At 44.4% G+C, this 11,076-nt stretch overlaps 1 protein-coding gene across 2 annotated transcripts; it reads left to right on the top strand.

Annotated features, from left to right (window-relative positions):
• Positions 1-290: 290 nt before the first annotated feature.
• Positions 291-9,407, top strand: PIG-B (phosphatidylinositol glycan anchor biosynthesis class B). Of its 2 annotated transcripts, XM_037432733.2 has the most exons (8): positions 291-516; positions 749-890; positions 1,058-1,175; positions 1,636-1,868; positions 3,822-3,968; positions 5,209-5,466; positions 7,325-7,600; positions 8,949-9,407. In XM_037432733.2, exons 1-8 carry the CDS (start codon positions 441-443, stop codon positions 9,238-9,240), a joined length of 1,542 nt encoding a protein of 513 aa, XP_037288630.2. In that variant the 5' UTR covers positions 291-440; the 3' UTR covers positions 9,241-9,407. The 2 variants fall into 2 exon arrangements, with proteins under 2 accessions (XP_037288630.2, XP_075731764.1); XM_075875649.1 differs by lacking the exon at positions 749-890 and having other exon boundaries at positions 387-516.
• The last annotated feature ends 1,669 nt before the right edge of the window (positions 9,408-11,076 follow it).

Below are 11,076 nucleotides of genomic sequence, written 5' to 3'. Positions count from 1 at the left end.
AAGTCAAGTTAATGGTAAACATAAAAAGTTGTATAATGTCAGCATCAGTATAGTTTCAACCTTTAGGTTAGGTTTTGGTTTATTACATGTCTACTACCCCATAAACCTCATTTATTTAGAAATCTCGGAGGCTATGTTTTTATGGATATTCACAAAACGTCATAACGGCCATGTTGAAAGTCTTAGTGATAGACGTATAAAATAACTTGGCAAACCTTTGAGGCGAAACGTGACATGGAACCGAAACTGGCCTCTCAGTGGATTCGAAATCGATTTCGGTGGCGGCGGCTACTTGGAAGAAGACTAAACGAAAGTGGGCCATCTTCGCTACGTCGCGTCCGTGCCCGTGTTCGAATCTTGGTATGTTTGAAGCATCAGGGCACCCTGCCGCCGTCAAAATACGTTCATTTGTCCGGAGCTGAAACGTGTAGCCATCGTCTATGGCTGACAAAGGGGAGCCAGCGACGGAAGAAAAAGTGAAAGCGGAAACGGCTAAACAAGAGGCGATGGAAGTAGGTGCGTCGATTGCAGCTAGATCGCGATCGATCTGGCCCGTCAATCTGTATTATGTGGCCCATCATTCTATGTAGCGCAACACTTCACTTAGGGCACATACAGCAAAGGCAGGCCACATATGTCAGTCCTTAGTTGGGCGTTGCGCTACTTGCAGTGATAGATCACTTAGGAACTAGCCCGATCATGGCGTCTGTGTTATGTCGGTAATTGATTCGCCGTTAATATGTCGCAGAAACGAGCCAGGAGTTTCCCAAAAAGTTCTTTTTCTTCATGTTCGTGCTGTTTCGGTGCGGAGGAGCTTTTTTTGTGAGGACTGCGTTCGTGCCCGACGAGTACTGGCAGTCCCTGGAAGTGGCGCACAAGTTTGTTTTCGGGTAAAATATGACTGAATTTCGTTTACTTTTCTTACGTGTTTATTTGCTAAATGATCGAGAAACAGTTGATTAGTGCTTTGACTGAAAATTAGTGCGAACAAGTTGGCGGGTGCCATGTATACGCCGACAAATTTATTATAAATTTTTTTTAATTATATTAATTTCAGGTATGGCTACCAGACCTGGGAATGGAAGTATGCCATTCGAAGCTCTGTGTACCCTATGTTCATATCGGCCCAGTACTACTTGCTTAAGATGTTCAAGATTGACACCGTATTCACAGTGGTAAGTTTTCAAAATACCTTAGCTGCCATTATGTTTGTAACGGTTGTTCGTATGTATATAATGGATGTTCATATACAGTACGTATGTTGGACTACACAAGTCTGAAAATGTGAAGGTGAAAACGATCCTTGCTAACTGCACACATTGACTCATTGTGTATGTCCAATGTTTATATTTATTCCAATATTGGGTCTTTAGAAACATGTAACATTTTCTGATGAGAGAAGAATGGCGAAGAGAAAACATCGCAGTTTGCCACGGAGGAAGGAAAGGTACTGTACTCACATCACACAGTACACAGCCTCAAATATTTTGCCTCCACCGAAATGTGACAGCCGCGGCAGAGATCGAGCCCGTGGCCTTCCGTCGGGGCAGTAGCCGAGCACCTTTGCCACTGATCCATCGTGGCAGAATAGCCTCTTGGTGAACTCATCCTTTTGATGTTCTGCTCTACTTGCAGACTATGGTGCCACGCCTCGTTCAGGCTTTCACGTCGGCCATCGGAGACTACTGGACCGTGGAACTGGGCCGCCGCCTCTTTGGCTACGAGGGGGCCTGCTGGACAGCTGTGTCCTTGCTGTGCTCGTGGTTTCTGCACTACACCGCCTCGCGCACATTGACCAATGTCGCCGAGCAAGTGTTCACCGCTGGGGCTCTTTCCATGTACCCGTGGGGCGGTCAGAAGCAGCCGAGGTTAGCGTGTACCATAGTTGGTTGCAAACTATGCGCACGCTCAAACCTCAATAAATTGAACCCGGGTATAACGAAATATCGCTTATAACGAAGCAAATAAAAATAGTATTGCAATAGCTATAGTGTTAAAAATATAACTTTATAACAAATTTTTGAATATAACAAACTTTTTGCGCAAGACGCAACTTTGCTATAATAAGGATTGAGTGTTATATAAATGTAAGGTGTGCCCACAGAATCGAGGTGTTCCTGCTCTTAACCTGTGAAAGATAGTGGTGCTGGCAGATTTACAACTAAACCCTAAGCACTTTTTGTTCAGCTAAGGTAAATGCTACGTGTTTTTAGAGTTAAATGGTCCTTGTTTATACCTAGAACATTTCTGGCTGAGCAGCCATGTCGGAATCCTTGATTAAATTTACCAGGACATTACCTAATACTACTAATTTGAACTTTACCAGTGTAAGGTCCCCGTTAATACTGAGAACATTTCTGGCTGAGCAGTCATGTCAGAACCCTTGATTAAATTTACCCGGACATTCCTTACCATTAATTAGAACTTCACCAGTTAAATGGTCCTCGTCAATACCTAGAACATTTCTGGCTGAGCAGCAGTGTCAGAATCCCTGATGAAATTTATCAGGACATTACCTAAATCTATTAATTAGAACTAGCAGACAAGAAAGCCAAGGAAAGTGAAGGTGATGTTTGTTGTAATTGTGGTGTAAACGGACGAAAAGATAACTTGCAGCTGGCATAAAATAGGCAAAACAATAACCTGCAATCTTTGAATAACAAGTCACATGTACGTGCATGTACATGCATCAGATGCACATGCATGTACATGCATCACAAATGCATATATATACCCCATAAGGCGGATGGAAGATTACTGCCACTGCTGCTTGGTTGGTGGAGCAATGGACACGTTATTCAAAGGTGACAGTCTCGGTCACTGCCAGCAGTAAGTTATCTTAGTTGAGCGAAATCGGCCGGAACAGGCGAATTGTGGCAAGAAAAACATGTTTGCCTTGAAAATTAGAATTCTGGAAGCCACCCTCGTCTCTGACATAGGTGTCTGATAGTGACATTTGCACGTCAGTGCTCGTGCGCTGCAGTGTATTTCTTGGGTTAACATTGTGTTCCTTCACAATGCCGAAGTTAATTTCATAGGTCCAATAGAGAGAAACTCACCGCTGATATCTGCTCTGCCAGGTGCTGCAACGTTCCCAGCTGCTCACAGGAGGACTATCTGCTTTTTCAATTAAATCACTCAATTTACCTTAATTATTGTGGCAGTTCATTGGCCCTTCGTTTAGCTAAACTTACACTCCGATATCCTATTGTCACGTGATAGTGTGTGAAGAAAGCACTCATAGCCAGTAGAGATGAAACTCTGTGTTGGTTGAACTTGCCCCGAGAAAAAAAGAATGACACTCAAAGTGAAACAATATCGGCGCACACAGTTGCCGATCGTCGAATAATCTCCTCAACTGTGAAATGCACACTAGCCTTATAAAATGTTCCAGCATTACCACTGGAGCCCATGCTAGAATAAACTTGGCTAATCGTGGCGTGAATGTTATCTTAACAGAACAGTCTGAAGCAGTTGTGACGTTTCTAAACATTGCGGCGAAGCCTGTGACGAGCAGTGGTAACAGTTTTCGAAGGTGATGCTCTATCACAAAAAAAATTAAAATAAGTACGCATGGCAATTAGTTCCCTATGTAACTCTTAACTTAAACCAGTACTATCAATTTCGTCCCAGTTGTATCTTTAAAACACATTTCCTGAATACTATGGGACAACTGGATGTAAATTCTTTACTGGAAGCGCTCGGATGAAAACCAAGGGTGTCGCTCATCCCTCGCGCCACTGAAGAAATGGTGTAATAATGTGTTCTTTGTGAAGTGTTTTTGACGGCTACTCCCGCTTGATGACTACTCCCACTTACAGCACCTCATGGAGCTACCTGTGGCTGGTGGGCCTGTCGTGCATGATCCGACCCACGGCCCTGGTCCTGTGGCTCCCCCTCGTTGCTCTGCACTTTGCAAGGGCGTCGCACTCCAGGACGTTCCTGCTCAAGAGATTGGCCTTCACAAGGTGACACCATGGCTACTTCTGAGGTGTTGCTGCATGTGGTCGCTCAGTTAGACAAATGATGTATGCGTATACGAGTCATTAAAAAAAAATGACGGGATGAACAAAGTAAAAATAACTTGTGACCATGCTGCAGCCGATACCCGAGCAGTGACCACGAGCGAAAAGCAAAGACGTTACAGAATAAAGTCTGGGAAAAGAATAAAAGTGGTATCATGATTCTTGAGCGTCATGCACCTCGAAGAACATGTAAATGGTGGCAACATACGCGTCATGTCATCTGTTCTGGTTTGGCAAAAACTGCTTTTTTATACTCATGTGACTCACTCTGTCATGCTACCCGCGAATGCTGTCGTGGACTAGTGGATTTCTCTCCTTGGATGATTCCTTCTCTCTTACTTTAGCATTCTCAAATTAATTGAAAATTCCACTGTGTCGCCATCGTAAGAATAGTTAGTGCAATGCTTTTGGATTTTCTTTCAGTTTGAAAACTACTCCTACACCCGAGACAGACATGCCAGAAAAAGTGGCGCCACTCTGTTTCCGCTTGCGATGCGGATTGCTGGAAAAGCAATTCGTTAGATGCCGCAGCATAGTACGAAACACAGAGGTGACGCTACCTGCTCCTTCCATAGTGCAGTGCTTCCATGACGCTGGTTCCCACTTACTGTGGGGACCATCTGGTGAGATGTTACGCAAAGCAGGCAGCACACACGACACGCAGGTGAAGATATTTCTGTCATTACAAGCTATTAATATTCCTCATAAACCCATGTCACACTTCGCAAATCCTGGTATGTAATGAAGCTGACCAAACGGCTCGGAGAGGGCAAAGATGCAGGAGGCTAGATCATGATGTAGAAGACATGCACGTCATGCTGTTCGTGTTACGAAGTGACACTTATGCCTGTCTTAAGCTTCCGTCAGACTACCCAAAATTTGGTTTACATCAAGTTAACAAAATGGCCACGACAGTAATGAGCCAGGTCGTCGGTTAAAAAGGCTTAGAACACCACTGCGCAGCAGGGAGTGCAGATAGGACACTCCGTGTAATGTAGTTTTTGAAGGGAAAGAAATCTCTGAGCATTGAGTCAACTAGTTTTGCACGTTCTTAATAGTGCTAAACGGGCATGTAACAGAACAAAGGCGTGAAATGACCGTGAATCGCTTTGTCGATTGAAACCCCATCGATCCAACCTCTTGATCGTTCTAAAATGACTCATAAGCTGTCATGTCCTTCCAGCCTGATCTGCTTTGGTGCTCTGATGCTGTGTGACCGGTGGTTCTACCAGCGATGGGTGTGCACGCCGTGGAACTTTGTGCGACTCAACTTGGTGGCCGACATTGGTGCCCACTACGGCAAGCACCCTTGGCACTGGTACTTCACCGTGGGGCTACCTGCGGTGCTGGCGCTGCAACTGCTGCCCTTTGTGCTGGGCGTGCGAGTCGGCCGCTGCCGCCTTCTGGCCGCAGTTGTCATCTGGCACATGCTGGTGCTCAGGTGAGTGGAGGAGACTGGGAACTTATTCAGGATTTGCCTTGAGTTATAGTACAGTAGACTCTCAGTAAACGGAAATCTGTTGAACAGAACCGCTGCTTAAACGGAAGTATTGCCTCTGCAATGCTTGGTTTCGGGCTTGTTCTCTGAACCTATGTTCACCTCTCAGTAAACGTAACTCCTGTTAAATGGAGCTTATTTTCCCAATCCCTTCAGGTTTCGTTAACTGAGAGTCCACTGTACTTGGTGTGGTGTCTATGTCATTTGTTTCAGTGTGATTAAAGATTATAAGCATATATAATTCAGCCATACGACGACTGGCCCTTGCTGGTGTTTGAATTTCATTGCTTCCTCTGTGACAGTACTGAAATTTCGTCTACTTGAAATCGTCGATAAACATGCATTGTTGCATTGAAGATAGACACTTTCGTGACCAAAAGACAAGAAAAAAAAAATGTGCCAGAATTACTGAAAAAAAAAAAAGTTTTGCTCACTTTGTGTGGGTTTCTTTTTTTTTTCTGAATAAAATGGTACCATTCTCCCAGTTCTGTGGGGTTCCTTCATTTCACTAATCATATAAAAAGAAAAGATAACTCAAACGTGGCTCGACGTATGGCATTACAATGAAAATTGGCTGTAGTACGAAACCCTCAGCACATATGTGACAAGCATAGTCTTCATAGGTTCCCTGTGAGTCTCATTTTTATTCATGATGAGTATGCATCATAATCAGTCATTTTGTTATAAACTCCCATGATGACCATACTCATCAATGGTCGTGAAAATTAACCTTGTGTATATACACATGGTTAAACCTTATAATAATTCGCATTTATACATAATTTCAACACGGCGAAATTTCCCCGGAGAAAGCCGGATAGCAATGAAATGCAATGTTTTGCTGGGGCCAGCAATCATACGGTTGAATTGCACACAGCTTTAGCGAATGCACTATCCTTAATTGCCACAGTGTGTAGGAATTGCTTTTTTTGGGGGGGGTTTATGTGGGAAGTTTGAATTCTGTGATGATGATGTCTTTACTGGCACTGCATCGAGCTGTGGTCGTCGGTTCTCAGGTTGAAGAAATTTTTTTTCCGTGCTATTGAACTGTTTTTGTGCTGTCACATTAAAATTTTACGGCACTTCTTCCCTTTGGCAACCACACCTTGCAAGGTTGAATGCAAATGTTTTAGTATTACGAAGTAAATTACCAATTTCACCAACTTCATTATATAGAGGTTCATCTGCATATATGCATTTGTATGAATTGTTTTTATTCACACTGGAACCAAACTTGGAACCAATGAGGTTTCCTGGCCTCATACAGAATTTCATGAGCGGCAGATCAACCAACACAACGCACTGAATTATTGTTTCGGCTGTTGCTGCTGAAAAATGCAGGCTATCAGAGGGTCGGAGAAACGTGTTTTGTATAAGGACAACGAGAGTGTGAACCTGAGACTGAAAATGAGCGCGTTAATAACGGGCTCCAAACTTTAAAGGAATACACTCGAATGAGCTCGAGTGCAATGCCTTTTGAGCTTAGCTTAACGGCGATTTCCTTCTACCGCTTTCGGTCGGGACGCACGAAAGCATCACAGGGCGAGTGTTACGTTGCTTCTGCAGTAGGAACGAGAGGGGAAGGAGAACATACTTCGTTGGAGGAGAGTCGGAAACACGTCATTTTTCTTGGAGCCGTTGCAGGTGCGAGCTCTCGTGCATTGTCTCTGGGTTGGAGTGCGCAAGGCAGAATCCGTAGTCACGCACCGGAAGTCACTTTTTAACCATTAAGTTTACAAGAGTGCACTGCACCGGCTAGAACGCACTCGAGCTCGATAGCTTGACGCTACTGATGTCGCAGCCTGGTGAGCCACAAGGAGTTCCGCTTCCTGCTCCCCGTCTTCCCGCTGGCCATGTGCGTATGCGGGGCGGGCATGGCGCGCCTGCCTCGCTCGTGGGGCATCACACTGGCCATCCTGCTCGGAGTGGCCTTCTTCCCGCCTGCCCTGTACTTTGGCCTGTTCCACCAGAAGGGCACCCTGGAGGCAATGGATTACCTGTCCAAGGAGCTGGACAAACACCCTGGTGGTGGCAGCGTGACATTCCTCATGCCTTGTCACTCAACGCCCTTCTACAGGTGACCCCATATTGCACTGGGATGTTTTAAAGTTGTGTACATAACGATACTCGGCCACAAGCTAAGGTTTAAACTCTGCCCACAGAACTTCGGTGCATCTGCTCTTCACCTGCTCTTCACCATGCGCTAGCTGATGTCTACTTGAACCACTAGCACTTTTTCTTGGCTTATGCAAATAGTACTACCCATTTTAAGAGTTCTGGGTTGTTTATCACCTACACATTACGTTTGGCTGAGCAGCAATCTCGGAATCCCCAATGGAATTCACCAGGACATTGAAGTTTCCAACCTAAAACTAGTGACTCAAATGTAATTCTGTATCACATTTTTAGCCATCTAGTACTAGTATATCACTCTAAAAGTGCGTGATGTTATGAAAATGAGTAATTGCTAGCGGGTGGAGCATTTATGCTAATTCTATGTGAGAGGGATGGCTGTGGGTGGAGCTGACATTTTTCTTACAGGTTCTACCTGAGCATTGCATAGCGTTCCTTGCAAAAAAAAAAAAAATAAATTACCAGGGAGTTTGAAGTCTCAGCTGCTGTGTAGAACAATGGATAGAGGAGTTCAAGTGAACAAAGAAGATACTAGTGTGGTTTTTATATGTGAATGTCGGCTATAGCCAATTGCAACAGGGGATGAAACACGCTGGGGAACAGAGTTTTAATTTGATGAGCTGCAATATCAATCGAATAATATTCAGCCCTACCAGACAACACTGCTGAGGTCACCTGCAGATCATGCCTGAAGGCTCGTTCAGCTACAGTTGGGCACAAAACAATATGGACCATGCAAGCATGTGTCAAAACTGCTTTCTGTGTCGCCTAGTGGTGAGCTATTTGCTCTCAACGGCAGATGGTTTGCCGCTAGGCAGCGTGAATGGCAATTTTGCTGTTTGCTTGCGTGGTCCATATCGTTTGGTGGCTGACTGTACATCAGGAAGGCATCTGCAGCCTGTTCTTGTAGAATGCAGTGCCAAGCCTTGGTCAGCACACACAGATTGTCTGCAAGGCTCAAATAAAATATGTGTACTTGAGAGAGAAAGGACATAACTTGCTCAGGCACAACAAGGACAATACAGAGATATGGCCATCTCCAGTGCTCGTTTCTGTTCGTTTGTTTTGCCGCAATTGTTGTGCCGTGCACCTGCATCATTGCAGGGCAGTGGCGCCAGCACCAAACACCGCCCAAAATTTATTTCTTTTCTCTATTTTGTCTGATGCATGAATATGACCTCTGCTTTTCATCAAGCACACAGTTGCTTTGGCTTTGTTTCTATGATGTTACAGTGCATTTGCCGGTGCTTTTGTTAATATCGGTTAACGGTTCTTCCACCGACACATTTCAGTCACATTCACCGGAGCAACGTCAAGATGAAGTTCCTAACGTGCGAACCGAACATCAAGAAGAAGAAGAACCACAAGGACGAGGCTCGCGACTTCTTCCTGGACCCCGTCAATGGCCTGAAAATGTACGGTCTCGGAGGCATGACAGACTACGTGGTCATCTACAACAGCCTGTACAAGCACATGATTGACTTTGTGGTGGACTTTGACTTGAAGTTTTTGAAGGGCTTCCTTCACACTCACTTCCCGACCGCTTACGTGGGCAAGGAAGTATGGATCTACAAAACTCACTAGCAGCAGCAGCATTTCTCCCACGTGCTTTTCTGAACTCCTAGTCATGTGCTGTCTGTGTTGCTGCGGTCACACCAGGTGCTGCTGTTGTGGGTGAGTGTTTTGGATGTGCGTGTGTGTCAGTGAGTGATAGGTTGTGAAGATGTGGAATAAAACATCAAAGTACCTGATCTCAGCCTCATTTCTTTGCTTCTGCCAGCATTTGGATTCTGAATGTACGTGCCATAGTTCTGGCTGGCTTTTATGATGGCAATCTTGTCCCAGACAAGATATTGTCAGTTGACAATGTCGTAACTTGTATATAATGTTTATTCTGTCTCTTTCATACCTTGTGGTATGAGTGAATGCGAAAAGGGGATACCTGCTCTGTGACAAGCATAGTTCATAAGCTTCTGTGTGGCACTAATAATTAATGTGTATGGCTATATGTATCCAATGCAGTTATAAATGTAATTGAATCAACTGTCTGAATGGCTGTTCATTATTAAGAATTATATGAAAAGCATTTAATTTGGTTCGCTACTCACAATATTGAATTTGCTGTGAATTCACTACCTAGGCCCACATCTCCTGTTGAATGCAAGAAGCGTAGTGTGCAAAACCGCTTTGTGTCTTTTTTCCGCAGCCTTAAAGTTGCATGGCACGTTTTCTAATACATAAAATTACAAAATCCAGCCAGCTCCATTTCGTGAACACTGGCGGAACGGTGAAGCTGACACCTCTCCTTCATCAGGCTATATCATACTTCTACATTTTTCAAGTCACCCTTTTGTTGTCGCTTAGCTTTGGACTCTATTGTGCGAACATTGCTGTTGGCTCACTGACGAGAGGCTTGTTCGGGCAGCTTCTTCATTGGGGGGAACGAGAAATGCCATTCTGAAAGTGCAAACTCCTGAGCACTCGCGCTGATGTGTTTTGCATTACAACCTAGTCTCACCCTCACCCCATCTCGGCACATTTCTCGAAAGTTCACCCCTCCTCCAAGCCTCGACATCCTTCGTCCTCGCCTCTCGTCACACGGCGAGGCCGTGTGATCACCGCTTCGCTGTTTCTAATAACTTGTTGGTTTAGTGGAGATCAGCAGTGTAAAGTATTCCGGACTGCCGAATTCATTTAGCTTATGTGATTACTGGTGTGAATCCTGGACAACAACAGTCCGAAACTTCCATTGTCATTCAAGTCTTGTGCTCATTCATTAATCTTGCATGTCATCTTGTAATAGCTTGAAGTTTAAATTCCTTTTATTACCTTCATACTGACCTAAAAAAAAAACCGAACGAATGGATTCTGAACAATGAACACCTAGTTCCATCTGGAAATGACAGGTACCCAATCTTGTATAAGATACAACAAGGAATCAAGAAATGGATTTCCTACAAGTTGGATTTAAAAAAGTGGTCACATACATGTCATCGATGAAGTAAATGAGAAATTAGGAGGGCACAACCATCCCGCACATGGCTTTCATTTACGAAAAGGCCTTGAGGTACCGACATTACTTGAGGTACCGACACAGTACCTTAACAGCACACCGCCATTCACAGAGGCTCGGCATAATCAAGGAGTACAGTAAGCAAAATGTTTTAACAGGAAGCTTCTATGGGAGCACTGCATTAGCGATTGGAAAGGTGCAATTTGAACACAGCATCGCATATCAGAAAATGATATGCGACGCTGTGGACCACGGTCTAAAACATGTTTCACACCACAAAACTGCGAGTCTTGAAACATGCTGGACATATGAGCAGTAGTGGTACTAAAGCAGGGGTACTGCCAGAAATTTGTCTTTTTTTTTTGGGTGGGGGGAGTTCAATCATACCTTATATGTGTTTGGTGCAT

This window comes from Rhipicephalus microplus, chromosome 10 (assembly GCF_043290135.1).
Source record: "Rhipicephalus microplus isolate Deutch F79 chromosome 10, USDA_Rmic, whole genome shotgun sequence".
In the NCBI taxonomy this organism is placed as follows: domain Eukaryota; kingdom Metazoa; phylum Arthropoda; class Arachnida; order Ixodida; family Ixodidae; genus Rhipicephalus; species Rhipicephalus microplus.
Note: the sequence above shows the minus strand (reverse complement) of the source record. Positions and strands in the feature narration are given on the sequence as shown.

Coding starts and splice junctions, on each gene's coding strand:
- PIG-B (XM_037432733.2), top strand. CDS start 441: ATGGCTGACAAAGGGGAGCCAGCGACGGAAGAAAAAGTGAAAGCGGAA. Junction 891..1,057: donor GCGCACAAGTTTGTTTTCGG/GTAAAATATGAC, acceptor TATTAATTTCAG/GTATGGCTACCAGACCTGGG. Junction 7,601..8,948: donor CACTCAACGCCCTTCTACAG/GTGACCCCATAT, acceptor GACACATTTCAG/TCACATTCACCGGAGCAACG.